Source organism: Gymnoscopelus braueri (assembly GCF_963280865.1).
Source record: "Gymnoscopelus braueri genome assembly, chromosome: 1".
Lineage (NCBI taxonomy): Eukaryota > Metazoa > Chordata > Actinopteri > Myctophiformes > Myctophidae > Gymnoscopelus > Gymnoscopelus braueri.
The window spans coordinates 5,008,185-5,027,449 of NC_137603.1; the positions used below are offsets into that span (position 1 = coordinate 5,008,185).

Below are 19,265 nucleotides of genomic sequence, written 5' to 3' on the forward strand. Positions count from 1 at the left end.
CCCAACACCCAACAGATTCCTGTTAGAGGGCCACTGCCTTTGTGGACCACAAACCTCTTACGTTCACCGTGGCAGGGACCTCGGAGCCGTGGTCTTCACCAAGGACATCCAGCACGTGACAGGCAAGGACAACTTCGTCATTGACTGGCTCTCTCGGTCGCAGGGTCCGTGCACTTGAGACTCGACCATGTCTGCCATGGCGGTTGACCGAACCGTGGACTCACATATTCAGGCCTACTGGACGGCCACCACTGCGCTGCAGTTGGAAGACGTGGTGTCGATTTTTGACACCATCCACGGCCTTTCCCACCCGGATGTGAAGTCCTCTACTAAGCTGGTGGGCGCCAAAGTTGGGCGCAGCAGTTGAAAACATGCTTTACAAAAATCTATATGAATGGCTGGTACAGTATGTGCACATTGGTTGGTAGTGTTATGAAACCTTCGTACAGAGAATGTTGTTGGACAATAATAGCTAAAGGGTACATTTGCCTATTTAAACATTCATAATTTACATCTTGCATAACTGTAGTATTTTTTTTTTCATTTTCTATATACGCAGGTCTAAAATCACCAGGGAGGATAATGAACTTTATTAATAATATATGTTTGCATCTCTGACTGGATTAAGTTTAATCTGGTAGAAAACTGAATCAATTCCTAACAAAGTGATCAAAAAAATGATATCCATATAAACTTATTGTAAAATACACAGAAGATGAATTATCATTGAATTTCTGTTTCTACGTCTTGGTAGCACTGCGACCCATGATGGACTTCTTAGTGTTTCTCTCGGGTTTCAAAAGGATTATATAACACTTTGGTCCAAACAGTGCCATCAAAAGGCCAAAGCTAGATGCTAAAATAGCAAATACCTCCACTACATCTGCATATTTGCCTGGAGAGCTGATATATGCTGGGATGAAGGCTATCCACACGGCACAAAAGATCAACATGCTGAAAGTGATTAACTTGGCTTCATTGAAGTTGTCTGGAAGATTCCTTGCCATGAATGCTAGGATGAAGCTGAGGAGTGACAGTAAACCAATATAACCAAGTAACACAGCAAAACCAACTGTTGATCCCATATCACACTCATAGACTATCTTATCACTTTGATATTGTGTGTTTTTATGAGGAGTTGGTGAGGCAGACACAAGCCAGACTGTGCAGATTATTGCCTGGATGGAAGTAAGAGCCAGAACTGTTCCTCTCTGCTGCATAGCACCGAAAAACTTCATAATGTCTGCGCCACCAGGCTTGGAGGCCTTGAACACGGCCAACACCACCATAGTCTTTACCAGGATACACGAGACACACAGCACAAAGCTGATCCCAAATACTGCATGCCTCAGCTGACAAGTCCAGAGTCTGGGACGACCAATGAACAGAAGTGAGCACGAGAAACATAGTTTGAGTGACAACAAAAGTTGGAAGCTGAGTTCTGAGTTGTTGGCGCGTACCATGGGTGTGTCTCGATGATAGATGAAGATTCCTATGATAATGGAACAGCTAAGTGTGCCTAGCAATGAGACGGCTGTCAAGGAGATACCCAGGGCCTCATGGTAGGAGAGGAACTCCATGCTCTTAGGGACACAGTGGTCACGCTGGGGACTTGACCAGAAGTCCTCTGGACAACTGGTGCACTCTGTAGAGTCTTAACAAAAACAGAAAGTTTAAAGAGACAGATACGTATTGTCCCAAAGATAATCTGTGTTGTATGCTACTATCCTACTATAATCCTTCTTTATCCTACTATGAATGTAAAAACCTCTGTCCTTCATTATGTATGTCTGTCAGTCTTGTCCGTCCACATCCATTTATATCCTCAGTGAGTTGACCGATCGAGCTGAACGATCGAGCTGAACTTACACAACGATTTCCAAAATGTAACCTGTTTATTCTATGAAATTTTGCACGCAAACATTCCCACTAGGCCAAGGGAGAAATGCCATTTTTCACATTCACGTTTCGGCCAATACATCTGGAACGGTAGGTATCTCCTAGGATTACTTGGATCATTATGGAACTCCCAAAATAAGCCACGCCCATTTCCACCTGAAAAGTTGCAGGTTTTATGCGAAACACTTTTTGCTAGTACTCCTACCAATTTTTTCCTAAATTGGTACACCATATCTCTGTAGTCATGTGATCAAGATGTATCTGTCTGATTTTTTGGATTCCATTCCGATTGACAATGATTGGCTTTCAAAGTATGCAGGAGGGGCCCATTTTGTCTGTAAAATAAATATATAATTTTTTTTTACCTTCAAGGTCCTTACACACCGGGGCGATTTTTTCGTGCGAATAATACGCTTTTTTAAAAAATCGTATAAAGTCAATGCAAGCGTACATGGCGCGAAAAAGCGGAAAAGCGAAGCGAAAAAGCGTCTTTTAATTATTCGGAACGAGTCCGAATTTTGCGTATATTCGCACATTCGCCGGTGTGTAACCGCCTTAAGACCTTAGTATTTCCTCCTTACAGTCTCCCTCACCACAAGCAGAACTTTGGGTGTCTTTTATTTATAGTGTAATTTACTAGCTCTGGTGTCAAGTACGTCGAATTTACTCAATCTACTTCCTGTACGCAGACTTAAAAATAAAACCAGTGTTGACTAATTATTACATATTACAGTGGTTCTTATTTTGGCTCTTATTTTGAAATCCGCCATTTTTTGATCAAATCTGATTTTAGTTGAAACCAAGCCATTATGACGCTGGTCAAAAGTAAACAAGATCGCACATGGAATAAACTTTGGTGCGTTCCATTTGAACCCTCGCAGCATAGGTGAGTGGTTAATTATGTCATGCTGCCTAAAGAAACATTGCTGTATTTAGTTTGTATTGCACCAGCAACTACTAGATGTGCACAAGAGACACAATGTAGCGTTGTGCTCAGAACTGTACTCCTACATACACACGGTCCGTTCATAATTCCGACCTCCTCTTCAGTCTGATAGATTGTCGTCGATTAAAATAAGCAGTCTGCCGTCAAATAGTTATCTTTACAGATGAATTGCTTTTAAATGCACAACAATTATTCATGCCGTATATGGCTCTGTTGCTTTTTACTATGTTACAGCATGTGCTCTAAATCAGCACTGAAATGCTTGCAGCCTTCTATTTGGTCATGAAGACCAATGAATTTGCTAAATATTCAGCAAAATGTTTGGGTGAGCACCAAGCAACATCTCTAAGTGCTCCCCTGAGAACTAGACCAAAAAGGTGATGTACACCCGTTTATACCACATTACACATGGCCGTTGTCATGCATGTTTCTCCTAAAGGCCTATTCATACTCGACGTAACACCCTTAAGTAAGCATAAGGAACGGAGGGGGAGACCAAAAAGGGGAGGGGGGATGGGGGGTTTGTCCGTCGATTATGTCATCAGTCAGGTTGAGCTCTGAGCTCAACCTGACGTACGTTCACTGCTTCTAGTCCAGTACCTTAACCCTATAACGCCAAACGTATCGTATTATGATACACACATTACACAGATTTTTTAATAAATCAGTGTAATGAATACTTGGACCAAGAACCTGTTGTATCATATCTGACACATCCCCACTTCCCCCTGGACCATACCATTTGCACTGCAGGTAGTTACAGAGCCTCAGGTGGTCTGACCCAAAATGGCTGCCATCAACTAAACAGGAGAGGTTGATGCACTACTAACAAACAATATTTTTTTAAGCAGTTCGGGTAAGTTTTCCTAGTATATCTTTACTAATATTTTGAAATAAGTGTTGGATGCACTTATGAGCTCTCAAAATTTAGCATTTGAGTTAGTTTTTTATGATGTCAAAAGTGTTTGTATCATATTTGATACTTCTATAGTCCTTTACGATTTGTGTCATATTTGATACTACAGGTCTACTTTTTTTTTTTCTTCTTTTGTAATGTTAAAACAGACTTGATTTTTTTTTTAAATATTTTGTTTTTATCCCACAATTTTTTAACCCTATTTTTTACACCCAGTGCCAATCTCTATGTAATCCTGGGCACTACACTCCCTCTGCCAACCTAGGGAGGCCAGGGCCGAGCTCATGCCTCCTTCAATGCATGAGAGCCAACTGACCTTCTTATCACCTGACAGGGGAGAGTTTCCCTGGTTGGACGTAGCGCGTGGAAGGAACACGTTATTACAACCAGTTCCTTTCCCCTCCATCAGGCGCCCCGGCTGGCCAGGGGGAGGCAGTAAAACCGACTTGAAATACCCCTTGTAATACCCCTTGTATCAAATATGATACAACAAATAAATGATAAAAATAAATGATACAAAGGAATGTTAAAAAAAAAAAAAAATCAAAAATGTTTTAAGACCCAATAAAGTGTCCCTTTTAAATTTTTTGGATTTTTCTGACCTTTCCTTCATAGTTCAGGTTTTAGAGGGTTAACCCTATTTTTTTACATTAATGATACGAAGCTGATAATAGCGCCAAATTTTGCATGAGGCTTCTTTAGGACCTACTGATGGATTCTAGCCTTGGGTACCAAACTTTATTTTGAATATTTTCCATACAATTAGCCATATCAATATCCATAAAAAACAACAGGCCAATTCACTTTTTGGCCTATAACTCTTGAACCGTAGGTCATAGCACCAAAATCCGTGCTACAAAATTCCGATTTCAAGATTTTCCGCCATTTTGCGTTATCTTCAAAACACATATTTTGCTACTACTCCTACACATTTTGTCCAGAACTCACACAAATCGGCACACACTCAGATTTTTCATATTCCCTTCGGATTGGCCCAATTTTTTTTTATCATTGAGGGGCCACTAATAAACACAGAGCCAATGCGATTTCACTTCCACCCATAGGAGGCGCAACTAATTCTACAAATGTCGCTGTTTTTGCACCAAATTAAGTATTAAGTGGTCTTGTGAGTCATGTGACAATGACCGTCCAACAGGCTTTTGATATTCCATACTGTTTGCCTGTAATTGGCTTGAAAGAAAAAACATTTGATGATTATGCAGATGACGTTTTCATCCCTTATATCTGCTGAAGCAGCTGTAGGAAACCAAGCGGTTGGATGTTGTATGGGACACATATATCCCAGATAGTTTGAAGGAGTCCACCCGCGAAAAGAGAGGACAAGGTGTTCGCAGGAAAGTGTCAGGTCAGACAAAGCTACCAGGCAATTGGATGGATTTTCTTCGTGACCCAACAAATAAGAAGGAGCTGTTTGCCTTGTTGACTTCCAGGACTGAAAAGTTCAACTGGCCACCATCCAAAGCTGTTTATGTCAGGATAAGCTGTGTCGTCTTTTGGTTCCATTAGTACTATGACCTGTTGCAATCATGAGGAGGTAGACACCAGGATTCTGGTTCATATACGGCATGCACTGGAGCAAGGAGCAAAAACTATCCTAGTGCGTACTGTGTGAACTGATGTCATCGTGATCCTTGCAAAGCTTGTTCCATGATTTAGTTACGATTCAACCTTTGGCTGACATCTTGGTGGCTTTTGGCATGGGCAAAATATACCGATTTTACCAACAACATGTGTAAATCCCTGGGGAGCCAAAATCTCATGCTCTGCCTATGTTCCATGCATTGTCAGGTTGTAACACAACATCTGCTTTCCACAGTAAGGTTAAGAAGTCAGCTTGGCATGCCTGGCAAGCCTATGATGATGTCAAAGAGATACATGTCAGTCTGGCCAAACATCCCTTCCAGCAGCTGAATGTTGAGAGTCAGCAATTCCAGAAGCTTGAGAGACTGACGGTTATCCTGTATGACAAATCCAGTCCTTTGAGCTCCATCAACTAGACTAGAAAATAACTCTTCTGTCATGGGAATAGGTCAATGGAGAAACTGCCACCCACCCAAGATGCACTACTTCAGCATGTTAAGCGGGCAGTGTATCAAGCAGGCATCTGGGCGACCAGCCTACAAACAGAACAAGTTATTCCTTCCCCACATGAGTATGGATGGACCAAGGAATCTGAGGCATGGGTGCCAGTTTGGATGACAATTCCAGAAGCATGCAGAGAGCTGATCAAATGCTCTTGTAAAGGGGACTGTTCCACCTGCAAATGTGGCAAATCAAATTTGGACTGTTCTCCACTTTGCAATTGCAAATGTTTGACTCACAAGACCATTTGTACTTAATTTGGCGCAAAAACAGTGACATTTGTAGAATTTGTTGTGCCCCCTATGGGTGGAAGTGAAATCGCATTGGCTCTACGTTTATTAATGGCCCCTCAATGATATGAATTTAGGACAAATAGGACTCTGTGTTTATGATTTTTGCAATTTTTTTCCAAACAGACCCTCCCGCAAATTTCAGAAGCCAATCGTAGCCAATCCGAAGGGAATATGAAAATTCTGACTGATAAATGTTGATCACATGACCAAAGACAGAGGGTGTGCCGATTTGTGTGAGTTTTGGACAAAATATTTAGGAGTAGTAGCAAAATATGTGTTTTGAAGATAACGCAAAATGGCAGAAAATCGTGAAATCGGAAAAGAGGCGGGACCTATATGGGAAGTTGCGTCATGATCCAAGGAGTCCAGGGAAAATATTTCTTTCATTTTTGATGCTATGACCTATGGTTCAAGAGTTATAGGCCAAAAGGTGAATCGGCCTGTTTTTTTTTATGGATATTGATAAGCCTAATTGTATGGAAAATATTCAAAATAGAGTTTGGTACTCAAGGCTAGAATCCATCAGTAGGTCCTAAAGAAGCCTCATGCAAAATTTGGCGCTATTATCAGCTTCGTATCGTTAATTTTGCTAAGGTATCCCACTATTCCCTCTGGAGGATGAATAGCGTCTTGGCCCTAATCACGCATAAGAAACGTGTCAAACTATGAATGCACTGAATGCACTGACGTAAAGAACGTACCGGTTCCTCACCCCCGACGTACGTCAATCCCCATCTCCGTCTAGTATGTACGCTACTTTATTGGGTTGTTATGTCAATCTGAAAATTATTTAAGATGATTTCTTTAACTTTTTCCAAATTTAAGTTGTCAGTGTTTTTGCCACAGGCTGTGGATCTGTAGTGACCGTGGCAGGTATCCAGGCTGCATTTAATTTGTCTATACGAACACATATTGGCCCGTGTTCGGGAGAGAGAAGCCGGGCAGGGAGGATGATATACACTGCACATACTCCTACAGGCTGGGGCAGCACCTGTCAGCAGGGAGTGTTGGGAGGAGTAGGACGAAGGCTCTATGTCCTCCCGGCGGGGGCTCCTCACTGGCAGGTGAGTCAGTAGGAGACAACAGCAGTGACAACACACACAATGTGTGTGGGGAGGAATGATTCGGAGTGACGACTAACTTGGGGAGGATAAGGGGTTAAAAGCTAAAATAAAAGTCTGCATTTAGTTTTTTTTTGTTTTTTTTTGGACTAGTAATGTAAACCTACCCGTCTCATTGCTGATCTCTCCCTCAGAACAAGCAATGCAGTCAAAGCAGCAGACAGGTTCTCCTTTCCTTCTGGACACACGGGTTCCAGGGGAACAGCTCTCACTGCACACTGACCGAGGAGGCTGCAGAGGAAAGTCACAACGATCAGTTTCAGTCTGAACTCAATTACATTCACATGATGAGCTCAACATGAGTTATTTTAGAAAGCTGAAATGACCTTTTTGGATTCAAAGTTCCAGGAGATTCTGTCTTCATCAAGGATGAATTCTTCATCTCCGGAGGCTGACTTCTTGACCACACCTACGTTGTGTATCTTTGTGCTTCCATCAGGAAGCCACGCCCAGTTCATTATATCAAAGATTGGTAAAGCATCACCATTCTCATCAAATGATACACGATCACCAACAGATGTGGTGAAGTTGACCTTTTCCAGGTAATGGAGAATCTAGAAATGGTGATGAGCAAAATCATGCAGAGCAAGAGACTTAAACAAATCTACTGTATGCAAATACACTATAATTCTATGGTTACGTAGAGCACCGAAGTCTGACGTCACTGCCGCTAGAGGGCGCTATTCCGCTGGTTCGTGGCTTTATGTTGCATCTGCATCGTTTAGGATTTTCATTCATATTTGATACAGCCTGTTTCTGGCGAAGATTTAATTAATTTTGCCTTAAAAGTCTGAAAAAAAAAAAAAGTTTGTCTGAAAATCACTGTCCCTACAGCGGCCGCGTTCATGGGAAATGTAGTCTTTGGGTCGTTTGACTCGTTTCTAGCGTTTATTGTGTTACTCTTTGGGTAAATGTGTACATTTCCACCTTCAGTCGATGCTTCATATCCATATGAGTAAAATCGCCGGGTGGTTTGTCTATTTTTCGAACACAGTTCTTATATGAGGCGATCTAAGATTCCCCAATGGGGATTTCAAAACAAAAACTAAAAGCCACGAACCAGCGGAAGAGCACCCTCTAGTGGCGGTGATGTCAGGACTTTAGTGCTCTATTGACAGGAACTGTTGTATTAACTACACCCTTGCAGTATTTGCAGTAAAGTGTGTGTGCGTGTGCGTGCGTGCGTGCATGCATTTTTTTTTGGGCGGGGGGGGCATTGACTTTCTGAGCATAAAATTAAATCTACCATTTTGAAAAAAGGGGCATTACATGTGCTGTAATTGATTTTCTTCTGTCAAAGTGTACATTTTCAGGTCGGGGTTTTTGTTATCATCCAATCAGGATAAATACATAAATTAGCAGACAGAATTGGAACTGGAACACAAGCTGACATTAGATATGTGTGGGGTTCTCTCTCCTGATTGGATCCCTACAATAAGGTGGCACAAGAGATGCTCCATTCTATCCATGAGGACCTTAATAACGCATGGCTGGAGGCATCTTGGAAGCAGAAGTCTGAGACAGCAGGTCCCACACGAATCCATGCTACATCTGGGACCTGTTATGCCACAAAGGATGGACAAAATTGACCCTGCTGGAGCGCCTCCATACTGGGGTCGGCTGCTTCAAATCATCTATGAAGAAGTGGGGCTTGGCAGATAGTGCAGCATGCGCGTGCAGTGAGTCTAAGCAGAATGGCGAACATTCAATATATTACCTCTTGCCCCCTATACAGGCCACCTTCAGAAGAACATATAATTACCACCTACACAGGCCACCTTCAGAAGAACACATAATTACTAACTATACAGGCCACCTTCAGAAGTCGAACTCTTCGACCACGGACGAGGGCATGTCTACAACACTGAGCTGGTCATGATACATGAAAGATGCTACTATATGTCAATTTCTATTGTTTTTCACCAATGTGATATTTATATTTTCATAATTATTCTGCATTTGAATTAGAAGTAGAAGTAGAAACAGGTATACTGTGAATTAATATCTCACCTGCCATGGCTGTATTGTCTGCAAACTGGCACAGCTGTGCCCAGTGAAAGGCCCTCTTCCTGGCACACATTGCAACATGTCATGGAGGGCATGGGCCAGAGCATACACAGCCTTGTATATATTATAATCTCCCCTGAGGTCAGACACATCCAACAGGGTAGTTTCTGCTGTTCCTAGGTCCTCTTGTCCAGTACACACCCTTCCACCAGCATCCACCCACTCTGACGGAAGGGGTGCAAATTTACACTGAAATGTGTGCTCCCAAAACTGCCTCACCTAAAGAAACAACAATGAAGACTTAAGCATAAATAAAATAACAGATGCAATTAAAAAATCACACCCTGTGTGAAGTGGGCGGTGTCTTGCTAGCTAATCACAAGACTGAATGGAGTCGATCAATCATGTACAAAAAATAAATACATTTATTGAAACACTCTTTATGATGGACAAAACCATAACTTGAAAAAAAACAATTTATGGTTTTTTTCAAGTTATGGTTGCTTATATAGGGCTATGCACATGTGTCATGTGAGACTGGCCAATCACAGTCCTGAATAGATTGTGATTGGCCAATCACAGCGCAGGATAATTGTACAAATTTCCAAACCTCACTTTTAGGGGCGGTTTCACTGCCCAAGATATTTGTACATTTTTCCAAATCTCACTTATAGGGGCGGTTTCACCGCCCAAAAATATCAGCTTAAAGGATTTATAAAAGTGAAATTTTCTCGGCTTTCTGTAGTTTTTCTGCTGTTTTTCAAAAAACAAGCCATATTAGAACGGCCATAGCTCTGGAATGGAGGATCTTGACCGGCACCCCCGTGCGTGCAATGAGCCGATCTCCGTGAGGACGGAGGTCACAGAAAATATTCCATGACTTTTCAAAGGTACAGTAAAATTGCCGTTTTCGCTGGCAAGGGGACCGGATTAATTAATTAATGAATTCCTGGCAGTGAAAGAGTGAACAAATTAAACAAAATACTCACTATGTTATCTTCATGGTTGTTGTCAGGGTCATTGTCAGGATGTATTTTTAACAAAAAGTCCTTGAGACCCGGTATCTCTCCACGATGAACGGCAAAACCCAGGGTGCCTCTCAGGTAGGGCAGGTAGTGAGGAGCCTGGAGATATCGGTCTCCCCACCAACCTGAAGTGGCAGGTAAGATCCATTGCAGACCCGTTACATCCTGCTTTACCACCTGTTGAATGTTTTTTAAAAAGAAGAAGGAAAAAAAACAGGATGCCTTTCCTTCAATATATTCTCATTTTAGATTCCTTCGAATTATGAATCTCTAAATGTACATGTATCATAACACACACCTCCTCCATGACATTATGTATATATCTCCCATATGCAAATGCAATGACCACACGAGCTGTGGACGTCTTCATCACAGTGACAATCCTCTGAAGTTTAACCAGGTCATTGTTAAAGGGCAGAGCCTCTGAATAAGCCACACAACCCAGACCAGACTGGTCCAGGTCAGACTGGAGTAATAGGGCAGGATCACGGCCTCCATCATCATCACTAAACAACAGTCCTACCCAGGTCCACTCAAACCACCTCATAGTCTGGAGTATAGCTCGCACCTGATTGGTTAAAGGAGGGATAAGTGTTTAGGTTTAGATTATTCACATGGTGGTAAATCAGTGTGTGGAACATGAACTACTAGATACAAACACGTCTATTGTGTGTACAAGTTCACCTGGAAGGCAACACTTGGTATTGTTCTAAAGAAGGATGGGAACTGAGTCAGGTCACTGAGACAGGAGCAAGCAGCATAGTAACTTATCTGAAAAAAACAAAAACAAAACAAAGCACAACTCATCTGTTCTGTAATGTACTAGATCATGGGTGTTTAACAGTGGGTTTACTTCAGGGGGGCCGGCAAATCTTTGTGTGATCGAACATTTGCCAAAAAAGGAAAAGGGGAGAAATACAAGATGTATTTAGCTTCAAACCAGCAGTGACTGCCTTTGCCCTTTGGAATCTCATTCCAGAAAGCAAGTGGATCACAATGTGCTGTTTTAACACAAACACTCTACTCTACTCTATGATCACAATGTGCTGTTTTAACACAAACACTCTACTCTACCCTATGATCACAATGTGCTGTTTTAACACAAACACTCTACTCTACTCTATGATCACAATGTGCTGTTTTAACATAAAAACTCTACCCTATGATCACAATGTGCTGTTTCAACACAAACACTCTGCTCTACCCTATGATCACAATGTGCTGTTTTAACACAAACACTTTACTCTACCCTATGATCACAATGCAGAATGAATACATCTTTGTATTCTTCAGCACCATGGACAGCGACACAAAACATCCCATTTTAACCCCTAATGAATTACTAGGCTATACATTTTACTAAGATACATGGACATTGGCTTTTTCATAAGACGGGCAGTAATCTCTGTCATCTGTCATCTCTGTCGGTTGAAAAAAACTGTTACTTGCCATTTTGACTTAAAACTAAACCTTGTTGATTGACTATTTTTGCTACTTAAAAAGGGGCATTAATTTAAAAAGAGAAAATAAAATACAATTTAAAAGTTGAAATATGGAGACACAAGGTTTCTTCCTGACAGCAACGATTATGTTCCATGTCTTTCAAACTGCAAAAAGACCAAATATATTATTTATCATATTTTATATATGCAAATAGCCAAGTAAACAACATTAAGCATATTATATAAAATAAACCGTGGTAAAATGGGATTCAAGTAGGAAACTTACCATGGGCACTCTGTACAAACCTAACATTCTAGAGATGGCAACAGAACTTTTAGAGGTAGAAGGACCCACAATTCCGATCACTGGAGGAGACCCGACACAGCTCTCATCCAGTGTAAACTGCTCCTCTCTCCCACTGATCAGTGACATCGCTGCACGGAATGCAACTCCAATTGTGGCACATGTATCATAGATACTGTATCCCAGAGTCACATTGGGCAGCAGGCTGGGGTTTCTGTTGATCTCATTGACGGCAAAAGCCATGGTCTGGGCCCATCTGAACAATTTGATGTAAAAACTAACACACACAATTACACTGTAACGTTGAATACCATTGCTGTCAGAAACCATGTATCTCCATATTGAAAGGTTTTATGTTATTGTTTAATAAATCAATGCCTTACTTTGTCTTACTACAGGGTCACACAGACGTATCGAACTAGTCGATCTACAAGCTCACAAGTCATTGTACCGCAACGCCTTGTGAGCTTTTGGATCGACTAGTTTAGCATTTTTTTAAAAGAAAATATTCAAGTGAAAGTGAACTGGTTAAGTGTGTCTGTGGCTCATATACATATTGAACTAAATTAAAGTACTAACAAGAGCTTGTGAGTTTTGAACATACAAGGTTTCCACCCGACAGAGACTATTATGTACATTTGTAGAAATATACAAATCAACTAATACTGGTTCTATCTATCGACACAAGGTCAGTGTTCTCTTGCTTGCTAGTTGTGATACTCACTGATAGCAAGAAGGCTCCTGTTGCTTGGAGGTAAAAGACAGCTCAGGGAACACAGAGGTGGCGTGGGTCACAATCAAACCACCCAGAAGAACATCTCCAGCCTTGTACAATCTGTTGAGATTAAACTGTGCCTGTAACTCACACAAAGAGGAAGATGAGGAAGACAAAGGAGAGAAGGAAGAGAATAATATCATGTATGAAAACAGGTGTTTGACTAGAGAAACCCTCATGACTGTCCTCCTCTGTCTAACGCCCCCCTCCCTTCTCTAAATCCATTGTCTAGTTGGTAAGTTTTATACACGATGCTGTGCCATCCCCTGTGCCACCTTATGGCATTACGTAATCCCTGTGCCACCTTATGGCATTACGTAATCTCTGTGCCACCTTATGGCATTACGTAATCCCTGTGCCACTTTATGGCATTACGTAATCTATTGCAACACCCATCTGGGCAGAGACAGAAGTAGAGGCAGGGCTTAATTCATTCAGTTTTTTTTTGTTTTGTTTTTAAATGTTCTGAACCCAAGATATCATGATTTGAAGATTTGTTGCTCCATTCACTTCTTGTTTAACATCTTACTGAAAAAGGCTATATCTCGCTTCCTAAGCACTTTTTTTTAACAATGTATTTTTGGCCTTGGCACAGGGGTGATATAATATAATATTTTTTTGGCACTGAATGAGCATAGGCCTACAGTAACAATACTTTCATGAGGGACAGCGAGTGCATTTTCCGGCAGCGGCTGCTGCCGAGGCAGCTCCGCGGAGCTGCCGGCGGCGCCAGCAGCTTTGGGAGTGTGCTGCGTTTGTGTAACGCAGTCCCCACCAATATTATTTACGATTCTGTGCCTATCGGTACATAACTCGGACGGCGCTTAGTCGAATAGCAGACCATCGGCCGGTCGTCGCGGGCACTCGCGCCTGGAGGCGCTCGGGCGCGACTCCTTGGCCTCAAGGTCTGCCGATTCGGCGCTCCTCCGTCATGGTCCAAAACTATACTTTATCGGCGGAAAAAAGAAGTTGACTGCCGCTCCTCCACCGGCAGTTCCGCTGCTGCCGCTCCTCCACCGGCAGTTTCTGCGGCAGTTCCGCTGCTCCGCCGGCAGCTGCCGCTCCACCGCCGGCAGTCACTGCCGGGAGCTGCCGCTCCTCCACCGGCAGTTCCGCGGAAGTTCCGTGGCTGTTGCCGCTGCCGGAGAATGCACTCGCTCCTTCTGACTTTCATACATGAAAATATGAAATCACAGACAGGCCCCAGATTGGGCCTCTCATCCACAACCAGTGGCAGACAGTGACTAAGTACATTTACTTGAGTTCTGTTCTTAATTATATTTTTGTTCTATTTGTTTTTGCAAGCACATGACTTTTAGGGCTACTACATTTACTGTTGAGGAAAGACTTTCGCACACCTAGAGTAAAAGCTTAAGAGGAGGTGCATAGGTGAACAAGTGCACATCAATAATAAAAGAATACGGCCGCATATGCACACTGCCGAACGGCACGGTACAGGAGCACATTTATTGAAGGAGGCGCAACATTTCGGTCACACAATTAGAGATATTGGAATTTTGACACCAGTACATTTCTGGGAAGAGACCCAAACTAGAAAACATATATTATGAATTAACCACTTCAGCCCCATTTAAAATATGGTGAGCAGTAGCAGATCTACAAGCCCACAACATTTTCAGATTGTTTTTTATCTACCTTTGTATATACTTTCTCAAAAAAATACTTTTGAGAAATGTTCTGAATTTCAATGCACCAATGCATTCATATTAAAAAGAAAATGTACTTTCGAAAACTTTTTATTTACTTGAGTATATACTTTGTCCACCACTGTCCACAACCTCTCCAGCACCACCCCCCCCCCCCCCCACGTCAATATGCACAACTTCAAATATTATCTCTTGGCCTTAACCTTGTACGTAATCTTTTGATGCGATGTGAGAGTACGGTCTAGCCAACACCAACTCGGGACTCCTGAATCGCTGCCCTCCATGCTCTCCTATCTAACATCAGGGTCTGGAGCTCTACAGTGTTGTTAGCTAAGCTGTCGCACCGCAGTGCATCTACGTAGGTTGTTCCGCTTCTCGTCTTTCCTGGCTTTGCCCTGGGTTGGCTCCCATAGTGTCAGTTTGCTCGCCACTAGTTCCGGGTGCCTGACGCAGTGCCCTGCCAACCTCATCCTTCTCTCTCTGACCTCGTCTGTGACCCCGTGGCAGGTCCCCAGAGAGGACCACATTTCTTGATGTGGTCCATCCATGTGACACCTAGTGCCGTAGTCTTTCAATAAAGTGACATGTTCCTGACACATATAAATATGACATGTCATATATGGACATGACTGACATCATGGTACTGGCCAGAGCCACTGGGTTACTAAGAGTTGCCTCAATGAGGGGTCAGAAACACTACAGGTCACATATTGTTACATACTGTTCTGTTCACTACTCTCTCTCTCTGCACCTCGACCAGCAGGCTGAGCACTTGAACTTGAACCTTGACCTTGCCATCGTAATGAAAAGGGGTAGTAGGGTACTTCTGTATGTTGTTCTCCTCATCCACTTTAGTCGTGCTCTGCTTATCAATGAATCTATAATCAATGTACATATGAATTAATATTACAAAGGTTTGAATCACCTTACAATAACCTGAATGCACATACATGTTTTAAATGGACTGATTTTAACCACTTCTTAAATCATCTTTATTTAGTAAAACTGTACTCGGTAGGCCTACGCTCTTTTTTCCCCACTCAACGGGAAACTTTATCCTGTTAAAGTTTCCCATTAAATATTTTTGTTTTTGTTTTTTTGTGTAGATCTGCCATTTTTGGATAATTATTACTGAGACTAATACATTATTATTAAATGACGAATTACTGTGTAAGTGAAAACACATGCAGTAAATGTGTGTTTGTGTGTTATACAGATATTTACAGTGAATTAACAATAGATGATTTTGTCATGTTTTCATATAAAGTATTATTCTACTCTACTCGTCACATATTGTAGGGAAAGTGGACATCTTTATTAAAGGTATTAAACTGATTCATTTTGACAATTTTGTCAAATAAACAGTTGAATCAGAAGAGCTGATTTAGCGAGGCATTGACCCATGTGATATTTAATTGGTGTTATTGTAATGGCCTCTAAGGCCTGGGTTAATTAAATAACAACACTGTGTGTGTGTGTGTGTGTGTGTGTGTGTGTGTGTGTGTGTGTGTGTGTGTGTGTGTGTGTGTGTGTGTGTGTGTGTGTGTGTGTGTGTGTGTGTGTGTCTGGCAGATGACATCAATCAGCTAAGGGACTGTCATTTGGGACACAGCTGGTGAGTTGAAGATGCCTTGGGCTTTACTCTTGTTTTCTCTCAAACCTTCTAACCAAGAGAGTCTTGTTTTCCCTCACACCTCCTCAGGAGAGTGGCCACCTGAGAGTCTGGGCACCATTTTTGTCAGCAGACTGGACACTTTGTTGGACTGGGCACTTTGTTGGACTTGTCACTATACTCTTATTAACGACCAAGACCAAGCCAGAAACCTTGGCTTGGACTCAGAGCTGAATGTCAGCCTGCTATCACCATAACAGTATATCACGGATTATAGGGCTTATGTCTCAACTGGATTTATTAAATACTCGTCCATTATAGATCGGATCGCACATCTATCTATGACCCAATCTGGATTTGGGTCAATCAAATATAATTGAGGGTTCAAGGCCTATCAGGCTCGAAACCTCTTTTTGAAACTGTTGGGTTTTACTATTCTTCCGACGTTTTTTCTGTCACGGCCTAACCGTGAGGTCACTTTTTACGAAACTCTGCAATATGGTAGAGGGCTATACAACTCGGCCAAGGCCCGAAACTCAAAACCATTGGCCAAAGGGTGGCGCTGTAGCAATCAATTGAAAAATGCCAACTTTGAACAGGTACAACTCATGCCCTGTTTGACCTACAGACATCGATACACACATGCGTCTCCTCATTCCGAACAACTTTGACACTCTGACTTTTGACCTCTGACCTTTAGATCTCCCACCATTTTGAATTATATGAAAAGCAGTTAAAATCAAACTCCTCCTGGGATTTTTGAGCAATCTGCACAAAACTTTCTACACATGAACTTTTTACCTATACCAACAGATTTATGGGGCTGGATTTTTTTCTAAGTGAAAACGTTAAGCTTTTATGAGCCAATGAATAATGCAGTTTTATGACAATTATTCATCTGCCCGTAACACATACATGCAGACTCACATTTGTTTGAAACTTTGCAGTAATGTAGAGGGTCAATCCAAGTATCACTGAAACCAATCTTACTCCAATTGGTCAAAGGGGGGCGCTATAGCAATTTTTGGAAAATGCAAACTTTAAAGAGGCAAAAGTCATGCCTCGTTTGGCCAACAGCCATGCAACTTGCTTACACATGTGTCTTGACTCATGAAGAACACATCTATCACTTTGGTCAATAAGCTCCGCCCTTAGATTTTCCGCCATTTTGAGCAGTTTAAAAAACACTTAAACCTGTATTTCTGCTGTGATTTTTGAGCAATTTGTGTGAAACGTTCTACACTAAACTTTGGACCTATGCCGACAAAACGTTAGTCGCTGATTTTCCATACATGAAGAAATTAAGCTTTTATGAGCCAATGAATATTTCAGTTTTATAACAATTATTCATCTGCCCCTAACACATACACGCAGACTCACATTTGTTTGAAACTTTGCAGTAATGTAGAGGGTCATTCCAAATATCATTGAAACCAATCTTACTCCAATTGGCCAAAGGGGGGCGCTATAGTATTTTTTTGAAAATGCAAACTTTAAAAGTCAACAAAAGTTATGCCTCGTTTGGCCGACAGCCATGAAACTTGCTTAAATATGTGCCTTGACTCATGAGGAGCACATCTAGCACTTTGACCAGTAAGCTCCGCCCGCAATTGTGAGCAGTTTGAAAAACACTTAAATCCAGGATTTTTGAGCAATTTGCGTGAATCTGTTTGTGCTCCTTTTTCACCGGTTCAGGTCTGTTGGTCCAATGGCTGATTGCTTAACCATCTGCCTTGCAACCACAGGGTCGCCGGTTCAAGTCCCACCTCATGCAGACTTCATTTCAATTGCATTCCACACCACACAATTGTTAAAGATAACATGAAATGCTTATTTAAGAGTAGTTATTTTCAATGCATGACGTACTTCATTGTGAAAATAGCCGATCTACAATCTCACAACTTTTTGGATAGCAACGCTTTTTGAGCTTGTAGATCGGCTACTTTCACTAGTTTTCGTACTGAGGAGACATCACATTTCTCTATTGGTAAATGGTAAATGTTTGTTTGAAATTAATTTACATGTATCTAGATACTTTTACTTAGTAACTTATATTGCAGCTAACTGGCTACTTATTTAGAAAGAGAATAATTGAAGAAAGCTTTTTGTGAAGTTCAGAAATGTTTTCATGAGTGAGGATCATGAGGTGATACAAGTGTCAGGCTAGTATCGATGAGTTTAAGAGAGAAAATAAAAATACTGTTACTGCATCAAAAGTAATCAACAAACTATACAATAATAACTGGTCAAACATTGGCCAAATTGTCAAATCAAATGAGAAAGAGACAAACATTGTGAAAATAGCCGATCTACAATCACAATGCCTCTTGTTGTGAGCTTGTAGATCTGCTATTTTCACAATATTTATCTGTGGAATCAAGTCAAACTAATGTAATACCTCAACTGAGACCTACAATAGGCTCAATGCACAGCAGCCATATTGTGGAGACATTCACAGGTGTTACGAATGAAGGCTCTGTTCCATTTAGTGTAGCACAGTCGTTCTCAGATTTTTCAATTTCCACTACCCCCAAAACTCTGAGAGTATACAAATGTTTTTGTACACACTCAGAGTTACACACTCGTAAGGGGCCATTTAGAAACCCCTTAAAGGGTTAGTTCAGATTTTTTGAGTATTTTCTGTAGGAAATACTTACCATTAATGTAGTGGTTGCAAAGGTATTAATTGATTGCCCGAGTCCCGTGGTCAGAGTTATGGTCCGGTTCTGATAAATATGAAGTAGTTCCGGTAGATTAGTAGATTTGGTGGGGGGCGCTCATTAAAAATAAATTAATTTAAAAAACTAGCGTCATTTGTATTGTTGACCTATTTCTACCATATAGAGCAGGTTTCGAGAAATTTCGACCCCTCTGTTACATGGTACTATTTTTTGTATCATATATTTTGTGCGTGAGTAGGCTGCGGCGGCGGAGTGATTCTGGACACAAACATTAGCACCATGTGACAGAGGAGTCGAAATTGAACGAAACCTGCTCTATATGGTAGAAATAGGTCAACAATACAAATGACGCTAGTTTTTTAAATTAATTTATTTTTAATGAGCGGCCCCCACCAAATCTACTAATCTACCGGAACTACTTCATATTTATCAGAACCGGACCATAACTCTGACCACGGGACTCGGGCAATCAAT

General features: G+C 41.5%; 2 protein-coding genes across 2 annotated transcripts in view; both read right to left on the bottom strand.

The window, feature by feature from the left end:
* The window catches only part of LOC308089679 (uncharacterized protein), a 496,849-nt gene that overhangs the window by 208,567 nt on the left and 269,017 nt on the right, over positions 1-19,265 (bottom strand). The gene's annotated exons all lie outside the window — the stretch shown is intronic.
* On the bottom strand, positions 741-16,231 carry LOC308082243 (extracellular calcium-sensing receptor-like; the record flags this gene model as incomplete). Its single annotated transcript, XM_080423923.1, has 8 exons — positions 741-1,654; positions 7,386-7,509; positions 7,605-7,832; positions 10,657-10,878; positions 12,039-12,066; positions 12,781-12,911; positions 14,984-15,088; positions 16,193-16,231. 8 exons carry the CDS (start codon positions 16,229-16,231, stop codon positions 741-743), a joined length of 1,791 nt encoding a protein of 596 aa, XP_080280049.1.